This window comes from Podarcis erhardii, assembly GCF_964252035.2.
Source record: "Podarcis erhardii genome assembly, chromosome: 15".
Taxonomy (NCBI): Eukaryota; Metazoa; Chordata; class Lepidosauria; order Squamata; family Lacertidae; genus Podarcis; species Podarcis erhardii.
The window spans coordinates 28,333,101-28,358,261 of NC_138505.1; the positions used below are offsets into that span (position 1 = coordinate 28,333,101).

Consider the following 25,161-nt stretch of genomic DNA (forward strand, 5'->3'; position numbering starts at 1 on the left):
ATCATCATGCAAATTTCTCCTTTGATCATTGGCTTTTCACGGAGAGAAGCAAGTAGATAAAGACACTCTTGCAGAACCAATGAGCATACAACCAATCTGTGTGAAGGAGACATTTGGTATTTCCCGGGGGATTTCAGAGAGGGGGAAGAAGATCTTATCTAGATCTTTAGTCAGACTCTAAAGGAGTCTTACCATGGCCTGGTACCTGCTTTTACTGTCACTTCTCAGCTACTGTTCAGGTAAGAGCGTGGAAGACTCACATCATGTAGGGCAACATCAAAACTTGATCTGCCAGAGGGAGATAAAGCTTCTGTGGCATTTGAATGCATAGGAAATGTACCAAAGTCATGGTTCCTTTCTCTTTTTTTATGAAAGGTGTCACTTCACAACCCAGTTTGACTCAGCCTGCCTCCCAGTCGGTGTCTCTGGGCCAAACTGCTACACTCTCCTGCTCTAGAAATGGTGGTACTCTCTGGGATGATATTCACTGGTATCAACAGAAACCTGGACAGCCTCCCCGTTTTCTGTGGTATGGATCCAGCACCCGGGGAGAAGGGGTCCCAGCTCGCTTCACCGGTTCTGACTCTGGCTCATTAACTATCTCTAACATCGAGGCTGCAGATGAAGCAGTTTATTTTTGTTGTGACTTCGAGCTTGACAGTGACACGTTCCACAGTGGTATAATCTGATGGGGAACTGAGACAAAAACCTTCTCTCTTCTTTCTTATGAGTGTAGAATCCTGAATCATTCAAGAGCATAGATGCACATGAATGAGTTTTGTCAGTTTTCGACAAGAACAAGCATTAAAAGTTATCAAGTTATTTAGACTAAGGAATCCTATTGGAGATATGACCTTGCAATAAATATCTGACACATGTCCCAATAAACAATGCTCTTCATGTTTTCACTGGCTTTGTTGGCAATAAAGCCACTTCCAACTTAGAAAGGAATTGGGGTTGCGGGCTTCACCCTCCCACCTTGCGCGCGGGGGCTGGCTCTCAGCCTCCGTGCGATTGAGGAAATCCCTGACCGCGTCATCCCCTGGCCAGCCAATCGGCTGGCCTGGGGGGCGTGGCCTGCTCCATTTAATGCAGGTGCGGCCAGGGATCTCCCTCTTTCCCGCTTCCAGCTGCTCCGGTTTCCCACCCTCCCGCCCTTTAAGGTTTTCGTCCTTGACCTTGCTATGGACCTTGGTTGGTCACCGTTAAGGGGCCTGGTAGGAATTTTTCCCACTTGGCAAATTGGCACCAGCCACTTGGGTTTTTCTACTAAAGGTAAAGGTAAAGGTTAAAGGGACCCCTGACTGCAGGCGGAAATGTTGCACAACATTCCCCATATTTGATATATGTACATTCCACAGAGACATTGTGTACCACTGCACAAACATGTACATCACCTTATATTAAGTCAATGTAGACTTGCTCCCATCTCGTGAACCATCTGGAGAGGTTTGTGAATTCCCAAATAAAACACAAGTTGTGTTTGGGGTCAGACTTACGATACATTGGACAGAATACAGCCTAATGAAAATCATTCTCTTGCTCTATTTCAAAAAGTCACTATGGATTCCCAACTTCTGGTGGTGGAAAACTTAAAGACCAAGGACAAATACTGTCCACTTTGTTGTTGTTGTTGTTTAGTCGTTTAGTCGTGTCCGACTCTTCGTGACCCCATGGACCAGAGAACGCCAGGCACCTCTGTCCTCTACTGCCTCCCGCAGTTTGGTCAAACTCATGCTGGTAACCTCGAAAACACTATCCAACCATCTCGTCCTCTGCCGTCCCCTTCTCCTTGTGCCCTCCATCTTTCCCAACATCAGGGTCTTCTCCAGGGAGTCTTCTCTTCTCATGAGGTGGCCAAAGTACTGGAGCCTCAGCTTCACAATCTGTCCTTCCAGTGAGCACTCAGGGTTGATTTCCTTCAGTATGGAGAGGTTTGATCTTCTTGCAGTCCATGGGACTCTCAAGAGTCTCCTCCAGCACCATAATTCAAAAGCATCAATTCTTCGGCGATCAGCCTTCTTTATGGTCCAGCTCTCACTTCCATACATCACTACTGGGAAAACCATAGCTTTAACTATACGAACCTTTGTTGGCAAGGTGATGTCTCTACTTCTCAAGATGTTGTCTAGGCCTGTCATTGCCCTTCTCCCAAGAAGCAGGCGTCTTTTAATTTCGTGGCTGCTGTCACCATCTGCAGTGATCATTGAGCCCAAGAAAGTAAAATCTCTCACTACCTCCATATCTTCCCCTTCTATTTGCCAGGAGGTGATGGGACCAGTGGCCATGATCTTCGTTTTTTTGATGTTGAGCTTCAGACCATATTTTGCGCTCTCCTCTTTCACCCTCATTAAAAGGTTCTTTAATTCCTCCTCACTTTCTGCCATCAAGGTTGTGTCATCTGCATATCTGAGGTTGTTGATATTTCTTCCGGCAATCTTAATTCCGGCTAGGGATTCATCCAGCCCAGCCTTCGCATGATGAATTCTGCATATAATTTAAATAAGCAGGGAGACAAAATACAGCCTTGTCGTACTCCTTTCCCAATTTTGAACCAATCAGTTGTTCCATATCCAGTTCTAACTGTAGCTTCTTGTCCCACATAGAGATTTCTCAGGAGACAGATGAGGTGATCTGGCACTCCCATTTCTTTAAGAACTTGCCATAGTTTGCCGTGGTCGACACAGTCAAAGGCTTTTGCATAGTCAATGAAGCAGAAGTAGATGTCTTTCTGGAACTCTCTAGCTTTCTCCATAATCCAGCGCATGTTTGCAATTTGGTCTCTGGTTCCTCTGCCTCTTCTAAATCCAGCTTGCACTTCTGGGAGTTCTCGGTCCACATACTGCTTGAGCCTTCCTTGTAGAATTTTAAGCATAACCTTGCTAGCGTGTGAAATGAGTGCAATTGTGCGGTAGTTGGAGCATTCTTTGGCACTGCCCTTCTTTGGGATTGGGATGTAGACTGATCTTCTCCAATCTTCTGGCCACTGCTGAGTTTTCCAAACTTGCTGGCATATTGAGTGTAGCACCTTAACTGTCCACTAGTCCTCTACAGTTGGTCCTTCAGATTCCCCCCAGGACTACCTTGGGGGACTCTATGTGGCAATGTGTTTTATGTCAATTCACAATGTTAAAGCCAATCCTGTTGTATTTGAGAGTCCTTCCCGCTTATTCTGCTGAGTTAGGTTATGCACATGTGTCCCAAACTCCTGATGCCCCCATGGATTATTCCTTCCTTCCTTCCTTCCTTCCTTCTTTCTTTCTTTCTTTCTTTCTTTCTTTCTTTCTTTCTATATGATTTTTTATTAAATTTTCTGTTTTACAATTTCAAATACACATTTTACATCCTTAAGATATCAATGACTTCCCTTCTTCTCTTTCCATGGTTCATTTTACATCTCTTAAATCCCTGCATATTTTACAAAAAACTATACCAGTCGGTTTTTCATTATTAAATCCATCAAAACTTATTTACATTGTTGAATTTATCTTCATGCTGCTAGCATTTTCAGCGATACACAATTATTTCCCATATATTCAATAAACGTTTTCCAAATATTCTTTAAACATATGTTCTTCTTGTTCTCTTATTCTATATGTTAAGTCTGCAAGTTGTGCATATTCTGTCAACTTAAGTTGCCAATCTTCTTTGGTTGGGACCTCACTCATTTTCCATTTGGGGGCTGACAAAACATGAGCTGCAGTAGTAGCATACATAAACAATATTTTTCTGACACCTGGGAATTTCAGGCTGGATTATCCCCAACAGAAAGGATTCTTGGTTTTTTTTGGGGGGGGGGGGGAGGAAGTAATTTTAAACATTTTTTTTGATCCATTATAAATCATTTCCCAATACTCTTTTACCATTTTACATGTCCACCAAATATGAAAGAACGTTCCCTCCGTCTCTTCACACTTCCAGCACTTATCTGAATCTCTCCTGGCCAAAGTGAGAACCACCCACAGCACCATTGTGAAAATAATATGTCCTTTTTTCATTGGTTTCACACAAACACAAGCAGTGAAACAAAGAGGTTTTTGCAGAACCAATCAGCACAGAACTCATTTGTATGAAGGAGCCGTTTGGTATTTCTGGGGGAATTCAGAAAGGAGGGATAAAATCCCACCGCAATCTCTTGTAGAAGGGAAGGTTCTTTCCGTTGCACAGGCCACCATGGCCTGGACTCTGCTTTCCTTGGCACTTCTAAGCTGTTGGTCAGGTAACAGTGTGGTGTACACACTGCAAATAGGACAACATCAAAGCTATTTCCATTATGTGTCTATTTATTATATGAGCCTAATGCTGCTTTGATATTTGAAAGCATGAAGAAATGTACCCAAATCATGGTTTCCCTTTTTCTTTTTGTGAAGGTGCCACTTCACAACCAACTTTGACTCAGCCTGCCTTTGAGTCTGTCGTCTCTGGGCCAAACTGTGAAAGTCCAGATGAAAAATAAATACAGAAAGCTGAAATATATGTCAGGAACATTGTAAAGTACAATACACAGTAATAAAGGCGGCCTGGGCAGGCCATTCAGGTTGTGCCTCACTGCTTCATTTTGTGCCCCACTTGCTAGTCCTGAGTCGCCCTGCCCTTGCATGAAGTCTTGGGTTTACAAATTTGGGAGAGGGGAGACTGCAGCACTGGGGAGTGGGCTGGTTGGTGAGGCCCCCTAGATGTAGAGGCCCTAGGTTTCAGCCTACTTAAATCCAGCACTGGATCAAGAGATTGCTTTTTCAAAATTGCCTGGGGGGTGCATTTGAAACCAGCCGCAAGTGGCCTTCAGGCCAGACTTTGGACATGCCTGCTCCAGTGTAAATTGAGGTTCCAGCACTCTTCTTTATCCAACCCATCCATGCTGGCATTCCCAGCATGTGGAATAGTGGTTGGATTAGGACCTGTGAAACCATTCCTGTTATAAATCTTCAAGTGACACTGGCACTAACTCTAGAGGGCCCTGGATGCCAGGGTGCCCACAGTTTTTGTGGGTGCTCAGCACCCATATTGCGGGGCTCTGACACGGCTTCTGGTTTCTATCGGATGTTGCATCGGAACCCCAACGCATCCTCCAAGGCCCCGTCCGAGGCCCTGCAATGCCTCTGAAGCGACTTCTGGTGGAAACAGGAAGTCATGTTGGAGGCCCTGCTGAGCTTTGGAACACAACTTCCTACTTCTGCCTCTTTTGTGAAACATTTGCTTCAAAGACAAACCAGTTCAGATCTAATTAGTGCCTTAATTTCTTTATTTATAAGGTGAATATTTTATGGAGAACCATTCTACATATGATTTGGGTTTTTGACACAAGGAGAAGCTGTTGGTTCCTCTTATCTTCATTTGAGAGACAATGACTTAAAGAGTCACCTGCATTGTGAAATATGAGTTCATCAACAGATGGTTTTTTTCGTTTGAGTCTTACTCATGCATGGAATTCAAGTGCCTGTACACAACTTTCTCTGCTTTATTATATGTTCTGGGTTGTTGAATCATCCAGCCATCCATCCTTTTTGAGATCTGGTTCAAGCTCTCTCTTCTCCACCCACATTTATATTATGATCCCCACACTTTGGAAACTTCAGTAATTTTGGATTACATGCGACAGAGATGGGCAACTTTGAGCCCAGCAAGCAAGAAGCATCATCAACATTCAGGGATATGTTCAAGTCAGGCAAAATCATTGGGAGCCACAGCACCATGTCAGTATGGCCTGAAGTGGGCTTGTTCTGAGCAGGTCCTGTGAAGGAAATACCTGAAGGAGCATCTCCACTCCCATTGCTCAGCATGGACCCTGAGGTCTTCTTCTGAGGGTCTTCTGGCAGTTCCCTCACTGCAAGAAGTGAACTCACAGGGAACCAGGCAGAAGACCTTGACAGTCGCTCCCTCGCTGTGGAACACCCTCCCATCAGATGTCAAAGAAATAAAGAACTGCACCACTTTTAGAAGACATCTGAAGGCAACCCTGTATTGGGAAGTATTTAATCTTTGACATTTTACTATTTTTTGTGTGCGCACTGTAAGCCGCCTAGAGTGGCTGGGGAAACCCAGTCAGATGGGCAGGATACAACAACAGCAACAACGACAATTCTGGGAGGCCATATTCTGCCCCTGGGTCTACAGTTCCCCAATCATGTCCTAAATAATACAAAGAAGCTTTCATGCAAAATCTGTTCTGTGGTCATCTTCTGGTTGTTCCCTGTATTTCCTCATATTCTTTCTAGCAAAGCCAATGGGTTTCGAGGTATTTGCATAATTGCTCGTGCCTCATTTCCCAGGTGATTTAAGAGGGTGGTAGGGAGGTGGCGCCAGACTAGAGATCTGTTTGTGGGATCTGCCCTCCTTTTGACATTCACCATGGCCTGGATCCTTGTTCTCGTCACATGTCTCAGTTACTGTTCAGGTATGTTTGTGGAGACCTAATGTATTATTTGACTTGACTTCTGTTACTTTTCACAAGAAGATAAAAATCTTCCAAAAACTGAGGGCACAGAAAATGATGCATGCACCAGCAAGAAAGCTATAGTCTTACCTAATATTTGAGAACACTGGAAATGATTCATGTGCTTTTATTTGATTTTTCTTTTTGCAAAGGTGTCACATCGCAGGCGACATTGATCCAGCCTGCTTCCGAGTCTGTGCTCCCGGGTAACACTGTGAAACTCTCCTGCTCTAGAAGTAGTGGCAGCTTGTATGCTTATAGCTGGTATCAACAAAAAAGTGGACAGGCTCCTCGTTTTGTGTTCTATGCTACCAGCACCCGGGGAGACGGGATCCCGGATCGGTTCACTGCCTCCACCTCTGGGAACACTTATTATTTAACCATCTCCAATGTCCAGCTAGATGATGAGGCGGATTATTACTGTGCTGACTGGGTGACAGGCAGTAATGTGTTCCACGGTGGTACCATCTGATGCGGAACTGATACAAAAACCTCTTTCACACACTTCCCCTAGAGTTTGCAAACAAGGATCGCTCAGGAGCTGACTTACACCAGAGAAGAATGGCAGATCAAGTTGATGGATTATGCTGAAATCGTTAAAATGACCATAAGAATCAGAAATCAAGAAGGCCAAGAACAGTGGGAAAGGGACCACAAACCGCCTCACTCATCCCACCTCTGAGAACACTGTTTATTTGCAATTTCCAAACTCCTGGCTATATTGTATTCTCCTCAGAGGTGTCAACCTGAATAAAATATTCAGCTGTTCACAATTATTTCCCACGTATTCAACAAACTTTTTCCATTCTTCTCTAAATGTATGTTCTTCTTGTTGTCCTACTCTAAGTCTGCAAGTTGTGCATACAGTGGTACCTCAGGTTACATACGCTTCAGGTTACATATGCTTCAGGTTACAGACTCCAGACCCAGAAATAGTGCTTCAGGTCAGTGGCGTAGCATGGGGGGTGCAGGGGGGGCTGGCTGCACCGGGCGCAACATCTGGGGGTTAGGGTTAGGAGGTGCAAATCCATGGGTTAGGGGGCGCAAATTACTTGCCTTGCCCCGGGTGCTCACAACCCACACTACGCTACTGCTTCAGGTTAAGATCTTTGCTTCAGGATGAGAACAGAAATCGTGCTCCGGCGGCGTGGCGGCAGCAGCGGGAGGCCCCATTAGCTAAAGTGGTCTCCAGGTTAAGAACAGTTTCAAGTTAAGAACAGACCTCCGGAACGAATTAAGTACTTAATCCGAGGTACCAGTGTATTCTGTCAGCTTAAGTTGCCATTTTCTTTGGTTAGGATCTGAATTGTATTCCATTTTGGGGCTAACAGAACACGGGCGACAGTAGTAGCATACATAAATAAACTTTTTTGGCACCTGGGAATTTCAGTCTGAATTATCCCCAACAAAAAGGACTCTGGTTTGGGGGTGGGATGGAGGAAAGTACTTTTAAACATTTCCCCCCATTCATTATGGATATTTTCCCAATACTATTTTTCCCTTTAACAAGTCCACCACATGTGAAAGAACGTTCCCTCCGCAAATACATGTCTGAGTTTAGGTGTATTACTATATACACTGTTATATGTGTAACGTTATACAAAATATATATTCCAGGTTTCCAAAAGGAATTAGCATCTAAACTGATACGTGCGACACCGCATAGCTGTATCAAAAATGAGTATGAACTATGTAGAAGAATAAACAGATTCACACATTTACAATATACATGTGTGTGTTCACCGCCAATAAACTATGATCCTTCCACAACAATACAAAGCAGGACCTCCCGTGAATGTTTTTTTCAAGCACAACTTCACACAACCAAAGTTGAACACACCCTTTCTTCCTGGTGGGGAAAGCAAGGTGAATGTGAATGCATAAGACTGACTAAACAAAATAAAAAAAAAATTCCTTTCAGTAGCACCTTAGAGACCAACTGAGTTTGTTATTGGTATGAGCTTTCGTGAGCATCCACACTTCTTCAGATTCTTCATGCACACAAAAGCTCATACCAATAACAAACTCAGTTGGTCTCTAAGGTGCTACTGGAAGGAATTTTTTTCTTTTGTTTTAACTACGACAGACCAACACGGCTCCCTACCTGTAACTAAGACGGACTAGATTGTGATTTCAGTATTTTGCTTTGAAATGTGATGCAGGCATTTTGTGGTGTCTGCTGTTCTGCCTTTAACCTCCAGGGGACAATGTTGGGCCACCTACCTGTTTTATAAAATAATAGTTAATTATATTACGAAACGGAAAATTGTTACAAAAACTGAACTGTTGGGGTGAAGCGAAGCGTCAGAATGTTTTTTCTTATGCCCGACTACTTGCTTAGGAGACATTTGCATGAGGAGCAGTGCTGATGAGCCACTCCCCCCCCCCCCCCCCGTAATCACAGTTTGCAATGGAGAGAAGTTTCCATTGCAACATGCACAAAACTTCAGAGTTCGGGAGCTGATTTTATTTCTTAATTCCCACCTTTGTTGTGAGTCCCAGAATCTGAGAAAGGAGGGTGGTGGGTTGGCTTCTTTCAACAAGGAGTGCTTAAATACGTTTGCATATTATTATTATTTAAAGGTAAAGGGACCCCTGACCATTAGGTCCAGCCGTGGCCGACTCTGGGGTTGTGGCGCTCATCTTGCTTTATTGGCCGAGGGAGCCAGCGTACAGCTTCCGGGTCATGTGGCCAGCATGACTAAGCCGCTTCTGGCGAACCAGAGCAGCGCACAGAAACGCCGTTTACCTTCCCGCCGGAAGCACTTTGATGTGCTTTCGAACTGCTAGGTTGGCAGGAGCAGGGACCGAGCAACGGGAGCTCACCCTGTCATGGGGATTTGAATCACCAAGTCCTAGGCTCTGTGGTTTAACCCACAGAGCCACCTGCCTCCCTATTATTATTATTATTATAATTAAGCATCATAAACATTCAGGGATATGTTCAAGCCAGGCAAAATCATTGGGGGCCACAGCACCATGAAAGTGAGGCATGTGACATGAAGAGGACATGTTCTGAGCACGTCCTGAGAGCCACAAAAGGAAATATCTGAAGGAGCTTCTCCAACTTCCATTGCTCAGCCCGGACACTGAGGTCTTCCTCCGAGGGTCTTCTGCTGGTTCCCTCACTGCGAGAAGTGAGGTTACAGGGAACCAGGCAGAGGGCCTTCTTGACAGTGGCACCCTGCCTTGGGAATGCCCTCCCATCAGTTGTCAAAGAGATAAAGAACTACATAACTCTCAGAAGACATCTGAAGGCAGCCCTGCAATGGAAAATTTATGTTTGACGTTTTTCTATTTACTATGTCTTTATGTAAACTGTTAGCTGCCCAGAGTGGCTGGGGCAGCCCAGCCAGATGGATGGGTTGTTGTTGTTGTTGTTGTTGTTGTTGTTGTTGTTGTTGTTGTTGTTTTGGGAGGCCATATTCAGCCCCTGGTTCTACAGCTCCCCAATCATGACCTAAAAAATACATAGAAGCTTCAATCTTCTGTGAAAACACCCCCTTCATGCAAAATCTGTTCTGTGGTTGTCCTCTGGTTGTTCCCTGTATTTCCTCATATTCAGTGGCGTAGCGTGGGTTGTCAGCACCCGGGGCAAGGCAAGTAATTTGCGCCCCCTAACCCTGGATTTGCGCCCCCTAACCCTATCCCTAACCCTAACCCCCAGATGTTGCTCCCGGTGCGGCCGGTCCCCACTGCACCCACCACGCTACGCCACTGCTCATATTCTTTCTAGCAAGGCCAACGGGTGTCGAGGTATTTGCATAATTACTTGTGCCTCATTTCCCAGGTGATTTAAGAGGGTGGTAGGGAGGTGGCACCAGACTAGAGATCTGTTTGTGGGATCCACCCTCCTTTTGACATTCACCATGGCCTGGATCCTTGTTCTCATCTCATGTTTCATTTACTGTTCAGGTATGTTTGTGGAGACCTAATATATTATTTGACTTGACTTCTGTTACTTTTCACAAGAAGATAATAATTTTCTGAAATCTGAGGGCACAGAAAATGATCCATGTACCAGCAAGAAAGCTATCTGTCTTCTACAATAGTCTTTCCTAATATTTGAGAACACTGGAAATGATTCATGTGCTTTTATTTGATTTTTCTTTTTGCAAAGGTGTCACATCGCAGACAACATTGATCCAGCCTGCCTCCGAGTCTGTGCTCCCGGGTCAAACTGTCAAACTCTCCTGCTCTAGAAGTAGTGGCAGCTTGTATGCTTATAGCTGGCATCAACAGAAAAGTGGACAGGCTCCTCATTTTGTGTTCTATGCTACCAGCACCCGGGGAGACGGGATCCCGGATCGGTTCACTCCCTCTGTCTCTGGGAACACTTACTATTTAACCATCTCCAATGTCCAGCTAGATGATGAGGCAGTTTATTACTGTGCTGACTGGGTGACAGGCAGTAATGTGTTCCACGGTGGTACAATCTGATGGGGAAATGATACAAAAACCTCTCTCACACACTTCCCCTAGAGTTTTCAAACAATGATCACTCATGAGCTTACTTATACCAGAGAAGAATGACAGATCAAGTTGATGGATTATGCCGAAATGGCTAAAACGACCGGAAGAATCAGAAATCAGGAAGACTAAAATTTTAATAAGGGATGGAGAAAATTTATGATTTATCTTAAAAACCACTGCAGACATTTAAAATCATCAGTGGGATTGGAATAACACATGTATTTGGAGGGTGAATTTTGGACACAATGGAGAAATAAAAGATTTGGATTATAATAAAAGATGCAGGAGGAAATTATTAACAATAGGACCCTCAAAAGGGAGGAGGGGAGGCCAGGAGATGCTTTGGAATCTTGTTTCTATGTTGTACTGTGGTACCTTAGGTTACATACGCTTCAGGTTACAGACTCCGCTAACCCAGAAATAGTGCTTCAGGTTAAGAACTTTGCTTCAGGATGAGAACAGAAATCGGGCTCCGGTGGCGCAATGGCAGCAGGAGGCCCCATTAGCTAAAGTGGTGCTTCAGGTTAAGAACAGTTTCAGGTTAAGAACGGACCTCCAGAATGAATTAAGTACTTAACCTGAGGTACCACTGTATGTTGAATTTGTGACTGTAAAATGTTAATCTGAAAAACCAAATGAATGAATGAATGAATGAATGAATGAATGAATAATGTCAGCTCCTCTCCCTAGACAGGGCCGAGCATAAAGTGGTTTGGGCAAGAGCATAGATTTTGTGGGTAGTCTGAAAGACAGGGATGGGGCAACTGCAGAGGTTGAGTACCTCCATCTTCTGCAATGATGCTTGACATATGGAATTTCTTTCAATACTGTTACAAGCGAGCTGGACCGAATCATCACTATATATTCTATATAATGTCAAGAGCAGGGGAGAGGGACCACAAACTGCTTCACTCATTCCACCTCTGGAAACACTGTTTCTTTGCAATTTCCAACCTCCTGGCTATATTGTATTCCCCTCAGGGGTACCAACTTGAATAAAATATGGGGGGGGGGGGCAGGTAAGCCCTGCCTAACTGATCAAAAGATGCGGCACACACACCTCATTTGAATGGCAATGCCCATCAGTGGGGGGGGGGGCGTCAAACATTTTATTGGAGGGAGGGCAAAGGGACTTCAGCCCCTAGGAGTTGGCTCCTATGATTCCCCTTGTGGGTTTTTAATGCTATTTACTGGTGTTCTGCTGTAATCTGGGTTTTGGCTGCTTTCAGTTAGCCTTTTGATAGTTTTCAGTACCATTGCATTCAGTACCATCCATGGATGCTTTTGAATTCTGGTGCTGGAGGAGACTCTTGAGAGTCCCATGGACTGCAAGAAGATCAAACCTCTCCATTCTTAAGGAAATCAGCCCTGAGTGCTCACTGGAAGGACAGATCGTGAAGCTAAGGCTCCAATATTTGGCCACCTCATGAGAAGACTCCCTGGAAAAGACCCTGATGTTGGGATAGATGGAGGGCACAAGGAGAAGGGGACGACAGAGGGCAAGATGGTTGGACAGTGTTCTCGAAGCTACCAGCATGAGTTTGACCAAACTGTGGGAGGCAGTGGAAGACAGGAGTGCCTGGCGTGCTCTCTTCCAGGGGGTCACGAAGACTAAACACGACTAAACACCTAAACAACAACAGAGGCATCTTGTACCTGTGTTCAGTGTCATGTGTGAACAAGCCTATAGTCTCTCCTGAGTGTTGGTACAGTCATATTGGCAAGGAATGGAACTTGCATACCCAACAGGTGAGACCTGCAAGCAACAAAAGGTTGCAGCATGCAGTTCAGAAATGGCAGAAAAAGATTGCCCAGATTTTCACTGTGATCCTAACCCTTTGAGATAAATTTCATTTTTGGATTGCCTTGGGAATTTCCAGCCGGGGCAGCAAGGGTCATTCTCACCATTCAATTACTGTATATATTCTAGTCAGGTCTGGAAGATTCCCGAGGGCCAGGCAGAGAGGCTGGAGGGCCGCATTAAGCCTCTGGATCTAAGATCCCACTCCCGTCCTAAACAAAATGTCATTCTTCTTTTAAACTGCCTAACACATGCAAAATTATTTCGTTAGAAGTTCATCACATTTCCTGCCCCTAGCAAAGCCAATGAGTGTTGATATATTTGCATGAGAAGTCTTTCTTCATTTCATGTGGGATTTAAGAGAGGGGGAAGAAGGTGCAGCTAGATTAGAGAACCTTTATTCCTCTCAGCCTCAGCCTCAAATTGATTTCCACCATGGCAAAGCTGTGTGTTTTATTCGTGTTTCTCAGTTACTGCTCAGGTCTGGTTGTGGAGGGAATATGGGGCTGGTGACCATGTTATTTGTCTTCTTTATTTATCACTAAAACAGAATTAATATTTTTTCTGAAATTTGGGGAAATGATGCATAGTTGTTGGTTTTTTCCCCCTTTTCTTTACAAAGGTGTCAGTTCACAGCACACACTGACTCAGTCAGCCTCCGAATCTGGGACTCTGGGCCAGACCCTGATTCTCTCCTGCTCTAAAAGTAGCAGCAGCAAGAGTGCATTCCGCTGGTATCAACAGAAACCTGGAGAAGCTCCTCGCTTTATGCTCTACGGCACCAGCGACAGGGGAGAAGGGATCCCAGATCGGTTCACTGGCTCCGTCTCTGGGAACACTGGCTATTTAACTATCTCCAACCTCCAGGCTGAAGACGAGGCCATTTATTACTGTTGCGTTTGGGAGGACACCAGTGGCTTCAAGTTCCACAGTGGTGCAATCTGATGGGGAACGGAGACAAAAAGCTTCACTCTTCCTCTCTGCAGCAGGAAACCTGAACCACACAATCACTTGTTTGAGCCTCAAAGGAACAGCTTGGCCAGGGACAAGCTTGAAGTGGTTAGGGCAGGAGGGCAAGGGATTTGCTGGAAAAGGATGGCAGACTATTGAGATGCTGGAAGAACTTAGAGGGCGCTTCTCTGACAAACTGGTAGAAGAAGCAGCACTTGTGGAAAAAAATTAATAACCAATTAAAATGGGCATAAGGCTTGAGCTACAAGTACAGTGGTGCCCCGCAAGATGAATGCCTCGCAAGACGGAAAACTCGCTAGACGAAAGAGTTTTCCGTTTTGGAGGTGCTTCGCAAAACGAATTTCCTATGGGCTTGCTTCGCAAGACGAAAATGTCTTGCGAGTTCCTGCGGGGGGGTTTTCTCCCCCCCCCTTTTCTAAGCTGCTAAGCCGCTTGTCCGCTTATCCACTAAGCCGCTAAAAGCCGCTAAAAGCCGCTAATAGCGCTAATCCGCTAAGCCGTCAATGGGCTTGCTTCGCAAGACGAAAAAACCGCTAGACGAAGAGACTCGCGGAACGGATTCTTTTCGTCTTGCAAGGCACCACTGTACTCTTTTCTAACTGAATGGCACTGTTTTATTATGTACATAGAGGAAAACCAAAATAGTAACAACAACAACAACAATTTATTATTTATACCCTGCCCATCTGGCTGGGTTTCCCCAGCCACTCTGGGCTGCTCCCAACAGAATATTAAAAACACGACAAAACATCAAACATCAAAAACTTCCCTAAACAGGGCTTCCTTCAGATGCTTTCTAAAAGTCAGATAGTTGTTTGTTTCCTTGATATCTGATGGGAGGGCGTTTAACAGGGAGGGCGCCACTACTGAGAAGGCCCTCTGCCTGGTTCCCTGTAGTTTCTCTCAGTGTACGGTCAAAGCCTCCCCTCAAAATCCCCTTTAATGGGGAATCCTGGTATTGCCACTGCAAAGAGGAAGATGGACAAAAGGATTCCGCCCAAGGCCTGATACCGCCAAAGTTGTGACGTTTTGCTATGGGAAAGGTGAAACCTGCCAATGCAGGGAAATTCCTTTCCGGCCCTTTGACAGCAACCTTAACATAGCAGCGCCCACATACCTGTGAAGAAAAGTTAACCTGTAAAACCTGTGAAGGAAAGTTAACCTGCAAAATAAGGCATTAACTGAGGGTGGGTAGGGCGGGAGAAGCTCTGGAGCCAAGTGAAGATTCCCAGGTAAGATCTTCCCTCTATTGTGTGGCAGGTAATCCCTCCCCCACCCGGCCTGATCTCCTTGGCAACGCTTCCCCCCAGGTGGGATTGGACAACTGACTGGGGTAGGCGGAGACCTCCAGGTATCCCACCTGAGGGAAGGAGAAGCCAAGCCTATGCTGATGGAGCCGCTCCAGATCCAGGGGCTGCGCGCGTCCACGCAAAGGGCGCCCCCTGTTTTATGTGGGGAGCGGTCATTAGTAACATAAGTAATACCTGCCTGTCTTTTATGTTTAATCTATCAAGTGCAAGTACACCGAGCAAAAGTCATTTGTTATTTCAACTTTACAAGAGAGAGTGTCTTGGGAAGTTTTTGTAAGAGGGAAAAGGGAAGTAACTAAAGGGGCAATATACCCTGTGTAAACAAGTTTGGATGGATGGAATAATGGAATATTGAATGGTCTAGTTTATGTAAAATATTCAGAGATTTATGTTATTCAAAATGAACCATGGACAAAGAAGAAGGGAAATTGCTGATATTTTAAGTTTTCTAAAATGAATATTCTAAATTGTAAAACAGAAAATTTAATTAAAATTATACATCAGGACTAAGCTATGCAGATGAAATTGAAACCTGTTGTATTTTTAAGTGCAATATACAATGTGACACCAGATTGTGATGGTGAGCCTTATGGAAGATTCAATTTATTTTATTTTAAAAAAACAGCATTTTCAGAACATTTGTTATATTTGAATAGATTCCCCCTTAGATACAAACCTATGTAATACATATTAGTAACATAAGTAATACCTGCCTGTCTTTTATGTTTAATCTATCAAGTGCAAGTACGCCGGGCAAAAGTCATTTGTTATTTCAACTTTAAAAGACAGTGTCTTGGGAAGTTTTTATAAGAGGGAAAAGGGAAGCAACTAAAGGGGCAAAATACCCGGTCTCTCTTCCACATAACTCTGTAAATGGGAAGCAAAGTTTAATTCCCACAAGACACTCCTCCACAAAAAATGTTCACCCTTCATTTTCTACGGTGCCATGGCATGAATTTTATCCCGAGGGTGGAGAGGAGGGTGTGCTGCGTTTTCAAGGGAAATGATTTGAATGTAGGGCTGGGTCACAAGATCGAAAAGATTTAAGAGAGCAGAGAGACAGGTCTGAAGCAGACACCTTTCTGCTTACAGAAGGAGAGCTCCTCTGCGTTCCCATCATGCTCTGGGCCTGCCTCTTCCTCACCTATTTCTCAGGTATGAGAAAGAAAAGTGTGGTTTTTCTTTCTTTTCTCTGAGCAGAAGACCAGAGAGGAATCTAATGTATCATGAGATTTCCCCCCCCCCCTTTTTCTCTTTCAGGATCTTTGGCCCAGTATGTGTTGACGCAGCCCCCATCAGTGTCCGTGTCTCCCGGACGAGATGCCCAAATCACTTGTTCTGGGAGCAAATATGTGCACTGGTACCAGCAGAAACCCAGCCAGGCCCCTGTACTGATAATATACGAAGAGAGTAAGAGACCCACTGGGATCTCGGACTGAGTCTCTGGCACCAACTCTGGCAACACAGCCAGAATGAGCATTGCCTGAGCCCAAACAGAGGATGAGGCCAATTATTACTGCCAGGTGTGGGAGAGCAACACAGCCCACAGTGACACAGATTGATGGGGAAGAGCACCAAAAACATCTTGCTAAGAAAGGCAGTTGCTATCATACTGTGTCTTCAGAAGAGGGACGTTCCAGTGGAATTGAATTTCCTTGAAAAGATGCTTATTCTCACCCCCAAACCTCCACGTCTCCCAGAGTTACAGTTGTGGTTTCTCTACCTCTCTCCCTCGTTTAATGAGGGGAGGCAAATGAAGGGGGTTCACTGAGGTAGAGAATTTAGCATAGACTACAACAGTGCATTGGACATAGACAGCAGGTCCTTGCTGGGACACAGAGAGGCTTATTTTGTCATTATTGAGAGCATTCTCACCCTTCTCTTTGGTCAAAGAGGATCCCAGAGTGGCTTACATACAAGAAATTGAAACCAGACACTTTGGAAAATGAGCGAGGTCCCAACCAAAGAAGAATGGCAACTTAAGCTGATGGAATATGCTCAGTTTGTGGACTTAACATATAGAATAAGAGAACAAGAAGAACATACTTTTAGAGGAGACTGGAAAGTGTTTATTGAATATATGGAGGAAAATTGTATACATTTGAGAATGTTGTCAGCATTGAGATAAATTCAACATTGTAAATAAGCTTTGATAGATGTAATATTGGAATACTGAATGGTTTTATTTAACTAAAATATGGAGGGATTTATGATATGCAAAATGAACCATGGAAAGAGAAGAAGGGAAGTCATTGATATTTTAAGAATATTTAAATGAGTATTCTAAATTGTAAAACAGAATATATATGTGTGTGTGTGTTTAAAAGTGGAGTATATATGTTATAAATGTATTCATTGGGAGATAAATTCAAGAGTGCAAATAAGCTTTGATGGGTGTAATATTGGAATACTGAATGGTTTTGTTTACCTAAAATTTACAGGGATTTCTGGTATGCAAAATGAGCCATGAAAAGAGAAGAAAAGAGAAGAAGGGATGTCAGTGATATTTAAAGGATGTTTAAATGAGTGTTCCAAATTGTAAAACAGTGTCCACAGGGTTATAAGCTTGGAAAAAAGCATGACACACAAAGCAAAAGGAACAGGGAGGGAAGAGGAAAATATAAATCCAATTCAGGCACCGATGTCTAAACAGTTGCGCCTATAATAACCAGCTGGCCCAAAGCTGATGAAACAATCCCTGTTTGTCTCTCTGAGGCAAGTCTGATGGGATGGCTGCCCCCAGATGTGGGGAGAGGAGGCCTGATGGAGCTGGCCTGTTATCTTGAACTGCTGTTCTCTGGCTACACTGGGTACCACTTATCCTCCATGTCTGACCCCCCTTAACTCCATCTTGGGCTCATAAACGCCACACTTTAACTCTGTGTTGTGTGATAGAGAAGCCCCATTTGTCTGTGCTGATCTCCAAGCCACATGGACTTCAGATCTATTACGTATTGGGAAAGGTGGTGAAAGAAAACATCCTAAATCATCACGGCGTTTCAATAAACACCTCTAGAGGGCGCTGGCAAGCTTGACAAGATCCGCTCTTTGCAAGCAGGCAGAGGGGGCTTAATCCACATGGTGCTGCAGAGCACTAACTACGCCCTCCTCTTTCTCTCACTACAAGCCTCCACCACATCATATCCCTTGGGGCAGATAATGCATTGGGGAACTGCTTTTCCCGAAGCTCTGTTCCTTCGAGAAAACAGGAGTTTAAAATTGGAACTTGAGAAGCTGCCTTGGTCAGATCATTGGTTCCTCGGGTTCAGTGATGCCTCCACTGACGGGCAATAGACACAAGATAATATCCCCAAGGCAACTATCTGTAAACAAACAACAAATGTATTTTTTAATTTTGATTTCCCTTCTTCTACTTGTTAATTCAGGGCAATTCTGTTGCAGCTCGATGACTAAGCTCTTTAGCAACAAAACGTCGGAATACCGGAACGACGTACGAGCACTGAACCACCAGTATAACACAAGGGGACTCTTTATTTACTTTGTTTGCAGTTGTTTGAGATAAAATCTATTTTGGAAAGAGAAAAGATGAGCACTGAAGCACGGACGTATTACAAGTCAACCCTTTATTTACTGTGTTTGCTATTGTTTAAGATAAAACTGATTTGGGAACTGTTTAGATTCCCCCTTAGACACAAATATATGTATACATATTAGTAACATTAGTAATACCTGCCTGCCTTTTATGCTTAATCTAGCAAGTGCAAGTACACCGTGTAAAAGTTATTGCGTGGTCAGGCAGAGACCCCCCCAACCCCAGGTGACACCTGGGTGGAATAATGATCCATAACAACGTCTTATGGGATTAAAATTGGCCACAACTTTATTAAACTTTCAGGTGTAGGGAGACCTTGGCTTAGGCATGGTGCATTTATCCCTCCCAGTCCCCGGGCGGGGATCTGGGGAACATCAGGGTTATCCAAACTGTGTGGGGATTGAGCTGGCTCTGGAAAATGTATCTTTAAGCAAAGAGCCTGCCCCCCATTTTTCCGCAATGCAGGGGAGAGCAGTGATAACCTAACAGCATATGGCCAGTGACTCCCCCCATCACAATCCCTTTAATGGGGAAGCCTGGGATTGCCGCCGCAGGGGGGTTGTGGGTCACCGCTTCACACCCACACCCACATATAGGGAAGATAGACTAAAGGATTCCGCCCAAGGCCTAAAACCACCAAAGTTGTGGCATTTTCCTATGGGAAAGGCAAAACCTGCCAATGTAGGGAAATTCCTTTCCGGTCCCTCAACAGCCACCATCAATGAATGTATCAGCTCCTGCATACCTGTAGGGAAGATGTTAACCTGCAAAAGGAAGGCATAAACTGAGGGAGGGCAAGGTGGGAGAAGCTCTGGAGCCGACTGAGGACTCCCAGGTAAGTTCCACCCTCTATTGTGTGTGCAGGGTACACAACTCCCCTGGCAACACATCCACTTGGGGAGGCGAAGCCACTCTGACTAGCCGGGGATCGTGTAGGGCCAGGGGGCTGCACGCAACCATGCAAAAAGCGCTCCCCCTACCGTATTTTTCGCTCTATAAGACGCACCAGACCACAAGACGCACCTAGTTTTGGGGGGAGGAACACAAGAAAAAACATATTCTGAATCTCAGAAGCCAGAACAGCAAGAGGGATCGCTGCACAGTGAAAGCAGCAATCCCTCTTGCTGTTCTGGCTTCTGGGATAGCTGCGAGCAGCCTGCATCCGCTCCATAAGACGCACAAACATTTCCCCTTACTTTTTAGGAGGGGAAAGTGTCTTATAGAGCAAAAAATACGGTAACCAAAGGGTCCAACAACCTGGGCTCTCTTCCACAGAACTCTGTAAATGGGAACTAGAGTTTAATTCTCACAAGATGCCCCTCCCCCCCCCAAATAAGTGTTCACCCTTCATTTTCTACAGTGCCATAGCATGCATTTTATCCCCAGGGGTGGAGAGGAGGGTGTGCTGCGTTTTCAAGGGAAATGATTTGAATGTAGGGCTGGGTCAGGAGATTGAATAGATTTAAGAGAGCAGAGAGACGGGTCTGAAGCAGACACCTTTGTGCTTAAGGAAGGAGAGCTCCTCTGCGTTTCCATCATGCTCTGGGCCTGCCTCTTCCTCACTTATTTCTCAGGTAGGAGAGAGAAAAGTCTTTCTTTCTTTCTTTCTCTCTTCTGAACAGAAGACCAAAGAGGAGTCTAACACGTCATGAGATATTTTGTCACTTTCTCTTTCAGGATCTTTGGCCCAGTATGTGTTGACACAGCCCCCATCAGTGTCCGTGTCTCTGGAACAAGATGCCCAAATCACTTGTTCCGGGAGCAACATTGGGAGCAAATATGTGCAGTGGTACCAGCAGAAACCCAGCCAGGCCCCTGTACTGCTAATGTATTACAATGATCGCAGGCCCACTGGGATCTCAGACCGAGTCTCTGGCACCAACTCTGGCAACACAGCCACCCTCAGCGTTGCCAGAGCCCAAGTAGAGGATGAGGCCGATTATTACTGCCAGGTGTGGGACAGCAACACAGTTCACAGTGACACAGGCAAATGGGGAAGTGCGACAAAAACCTCTTGCTGAAAAAGGCAGCTGCTATCATACTCTGTCTTCAGAGGAGGGACTTTTCACTGGAATTGAGTTTTCATTTTTTAAAAAGCTGATTCCTACTGCCTTGCAATGGCCACCCTGTGACCCCCACTTTTCCATGAGTTACATTTATTTTATTGCTACCTTCACTGCCTTGATTCATGAGGGAATGTGAGTTAAGGGGATTCACTGAGGAACATAACTTAGCCTAGGCTGCGGGAGCACAGCTGGAGTACCTAACATATATATGCCTGGTCACAGAGTTGTATCCTGAACTACTGGTCTCTGGCAGCCTTATCTTCCATTTCAAAGAATCGTAGAACTGGAATGAGCCCCCCTTCAAAGTCATCTAATTAAGTAGTTGTCATTAAGCAGTCAGAAAATCCAAGCATTAACTCTGCTCTGTAGAAAAAAGAAAAAGAAAAAAACAGCCCTCCGTTTTCTCTGTCCTGATCTCCAAAAAAGGCAGACTTCAGATCTATGATGTACCAGTGTGAGGTATAATGGCATCTCTGAAGTCCAGGATCCATAGAAGCTTATAAAAGTGTTCCATTATCTTCTAGTGGTCTGGAAGGTTTCTAAGGTTCCAAGGTTTTCAAGGGAACAGACCTGCAGCTCGAATGAGTTCATTGTGTTATTTATCTTTCAAGGTCCAACTGTTTCTGGGCTGCCAGAAATGCAGTCTGACAGGGTCTCCGGTTATTCTTACTTTCTCTACTGTTCTTTCAATCTCTCGTTCTGGATTCATTTTCACTTGCCTAGAGTACTCAGTACACGCAAGCTTTATTTTACCACTATATTTTGCTGCAACTGGATAATGAAGAGATTGCCTTTCCAGGGACAATTGTGTTGAACTGTCAAGCTTGTTTTTGCCTTAGCAAACGCTTACTAATGAATCTATTGATTCCTGAGTCCTTCCTGTTACCTCACACCTTCTTGGAGCTGCTATTCTGCTAACAACTGCACATGCATGACCCTAGAGTCTTTGGGGCATGAATCCTGACAACTGGAACAGGTGGCATTTTAGTAAACAACTCTAGAGGCCTCTGGTGATCTATAAAGCACCCGAGTTGGTGAGATCAGCTCGATTCAGCCAGGCAGAGGGGGCTTAGCCACACATTGCTCTATTATAGCACTACCCAGCCCTGTTGGAAATTCCTGGATTTTAATGGGGAAGGCGGATGAAGGGTGTTCAACCAGGTAGACAACTTAGCTTAGGAGCAGCTATGCGGAGGGAGCAGCCCAGAATTCCTCACACATCAAAATTCACATGTAGATTTGAGGGAACAAAGCCTTGGTTACCTATTTCCAAAGGTGAGGAGAAGTGCCATGGGCTAAACCTAGCAGGTGATGTAAAAATTGGGGTTTGGCTTTTGCTGCCCAGCTCCCAGTCATTGTATCAGCACCCAGTTCATTGCTTTATTGTTAAACTGGCTGGCAGCAGCTCCCAGGGATTTCAGACAGAAGCACTTCTCTCTTCCCACTCTTCTCTCCACCAAACAGGGATGGTCTACATTCGGCTCCATTTTCCATTGTAAATGGAGGCATCACCAAGACATTGGCCACCATCGCTCTTGGCTGTGCTGATCAGAGCGCTGTGGCGGGGCTGCCATGTGAAGTCAATGAACTCTACCTATCCCCAGTGGTCGGCAACACACAAACCATTTCTCACACCTGTCTAGGACTGGGCAGAGGAGGAATGGTGGAGACAGCCTCCCCAGCTTGACCCTTCCAGGGAGGAGGAAGAGAAAGACAGTTCAGATTTACAAGAGGGGTTTGAGGGAGATCATAGCTCAGGGGCAGATAAGGGGAAATATACAATATACAATGTGACACTAGATGGCAATGGTGAGCCTTATAGAAAATTCAATGTTGTCAGGGGCTCAGGAGCAGAAGCACAGGGAAGAGAGGAAATGGAGAGCGAAGGGGAAGAATCTGAGGGCAGCGTAGGAGAAGATGACAGTGGCCCGAGAGATTCCATGAGCCTCTCCAGCGAATCGGAGGATTCACAGAAGGGGGCGCCGGTGGCCAGGGCAAGGGGGGTCCCAAGGGGGACACTCCAGAAGCAAGGGGCCAGCGGGGACTCCCAGAGCAGCAGTTGGAGATCAGGACCAGCTTCCCCACCAGAGCATAGTGGGGGGGAAGAGTCCCAGGTTTCGGGGCCAGCGTATCCCCCAGCAGGGAGAGAAGATGAGTCAGGGGTGACCACGCCTCCATCGGAGAGTCAGGCAACGGAGGGGAGGTCAGGTCCAGCCAGCATTCCGGAAGAGGGAAGCAGTGATAGAAGCAGTGTAACGGTCAGGAGGAAGGTCACTGGGTTGGCGCGAGAGCCAAGTTCAAATGTACAGGCGCGCGGGACAGCAGAGAATGAGGATTGGGAACCAGGTCCTAAAGCCCGCCGGAGGCAGGGGGAGGAGTCAGGGGACTCAGCGTCAGAAGAGTCCAGAAAGGGGAATGCCTCAGCGGACAGGAGGACCCAGAGGAGGAGAGAGCAGAGGAAGAGGTGGAGCAGGGCTAGAGTCTTAAACTGGTGTCAGGGGGGAGGAGATTCAGACGGAACTTCGGCGGTCTAGGGTCTAAGACGTAGAGCTGCGCGCTACGGCTTTGAAATGGAAACTGAACTTCAATAAAGACTTTTGTATATAACAACGACCTGGCGTTGGTCCTCTGTGAGCTGGGACCTTGGGGCAGCTCTGACAAATGTATTTTTAAAAACTTTTTAAAAAAGAATTCTCAGAACATTTGTTATATGTGTTTTGAATCCACCTTAGATACAAACCTAGGTAATACATATTAGTAACATAACAAATACCTGCCTGTCTTTTATGTTTAATCTAGCAAGGGCAAGTACACCGAGCAAAAGTTATTTATTATTTAAACTTTAAAAGAGAGTGTCTTGCATAGGTTTTATAAAAGTGAAAAGGGAATTGACTAAAGAGTCAAACAACTGGGCTCTCTTCTTCATAACACTGCAAATGGGAACTAGAGTTTAATTCTCACAAGATGCCCCTCCCCCCCCCCAAATAAGTGTTCACCCTTCATTTTCTACAGTGTCATAGCATGCATTTTATCCCCAGGGGTGGAGAGGAGGGTGTGCTGCGTTTTCAAGGGAAATGATTTGAATGTAGGGCTGGGTCAGGAGATTGAATAGATTTAAGAGAGCAGAGAGACGGGTCTGAAGCAGACACCTTTCTGCTTAAGGAAGGAGAGCTCCTCTGCGTTCCCATCATGCTCTGGGCCTGCCTCTTCCTCACTTATTTCTCAGGTGGGAGAGAAAAAAGTGTATTTTTCTTTCTTTCTCCTGAGCGACAGACCAAAGAGGAGTCTAACATATCCTGAGATGTTTTTTCTCTTCCTCTTTCAGGATCTTTTGCCCAGTATGTGTTGACGCAGCCCCCATCAGTGTCCGTGTCTCTGGGACGAGATACCCAGATCCCTTGTTCCGGGAGCAACATTGGTGGGAAGAATGTGCAGTGGTACCAACAAAAACCCAGCCAGGCCCCTGTACTGTTAATATACAGAGACAGTAGGAGGCCCAATGGGATCTCGGACCGATTCTCTGGCACCAACTCTGGCAACACAGCCACACTCAGCGTTGCCAGAGCCCAAGTAGGGGATGAGGCCGATTATTACTGCCAGGTGTGGGACAGCAACACAGCTCACAGTGACACAGGCAGATGGGGAAGAGTGACAAAAACCTCTTGCTGAAAAAGGCAGCTGCTATCATACTCTGTCTTAAGAGGAGGGACCTTCCTGTGGAATTGAATTTTCACGAAAAGAGGCTTATTCGGACTGCCTTGCCATTCTAACCCCAAAATCCCCACTTTTCCTAGAGTTCCACTTGTTTTTTTACCTTACTCCCTTATTTAATGAGGGGAGGCAAATGAAGGGGGTTCACTGAGGTAGAGAATTTAGCATAGACTTCAAGTGTGCATCAGAAATAGACAGCAGGTCTATGCCGGGCCACAGAGAGGCTTATTTTGTCGTTATTTAGAGCATTTGTACCCTGCTCTTTGGTCAAAGAGGCTCCCAGAGTAGCTTACATAGAAGCAATTGAAACAAGACACTCTTTGCCCACAGGGTTATAAGCTAAAGAAAACCACGACACACAAGGCGAAAGGAACAGGGAGGGCAGAGCAAAATATAAATCCATCTCAGGCACCAGTGTCTAAACAGTTGTGCCTATAATGACCAGTTGGCCCAGTTTTGGAGCAGGATGGACCTGATGGAGTTGGGCCTTCAGCAAAGGTGATGAAATGAGCCCGGTTGCTACTTAGTCTGATAGTCTTAGTCTAATAGGTTGGCTGACACACACAAACACACCTGGTTGAGGGGAGAGGAGGCCTGATGGAGCTGGCCTGTCATTTCAAAATGCTGTTCTCTGGCTATGCTGGACACAACTTATCCTCCGTGTCTGATCCCCCTTAACTACATCTTGTGCCCATAAACATCACTTTAACTCTGTGTTGTGTGATAAGGAACCTCCTTTGTCTGTGTGTCACACACACACACACACACACACACACACACACTATATTCCAACATACAACATGAAAACAAGATTCCAATGAATCTCCTGGACTTCCCTCCTC

General features: G+C 45.3%; 2 protein-coding genes and 1 gene segment (V, D, J or C); all 3 read left to right on the plus strand.

Moving 5' to 3' along the window:
- The window catches only part of LOC309330922 (immunoglobulin lambda-1 light chain-like), a 110,061-nt gene that overhangs the window by 41,907 nt on the left and 42,993 nt on the right, over positions 1-25,161 (plus strand). Inside the window, exons 1-2 of one of the 3 annotated variants that reach the window (XM_081842876.1) lie at positions 10,260-10,348; positions 10,554-10,862. The exons of 1 other annotated variant lie outside the window; for it this stretch is intronic. In XM_081842876.1, coding sequence (XP_081699002.1) covers positions 10,303-10,348; positions 10,554-10,862 — 355 coding nt within the window. In that variant the 5' untranslated portion in view covers positions 10,260-10,302. Of the gene's footprint in view, positions 1-10,259; positions 10,349-10,553; positions 10,863-25,161 lie in introns of those variants that run through there. One more of the 3 variants, XM_081842875.1, reaches the window with a different exon arrangement.
- The window catches only part of LOC309330920 (immunoglobulin lambda-1 light chain-like), a 117,275-nt gene that overhangs the window by 29,716 nt on the left and 62,398 nt on the right, over positions 1-25,161 (plus strand). The window lies entirely within an intron of this gene.
- LOC309330912 (immunoglobulin lambda-1 light chain-like) overlaps positions 23,758-25,161 on the plus strand; it is a 34,828-nt gene continuing 33,424 nt past the window's right edge. The window contains exons 1-2 of the V gene segment in view: positions 23,758-23,834; positions 23,934-24,225.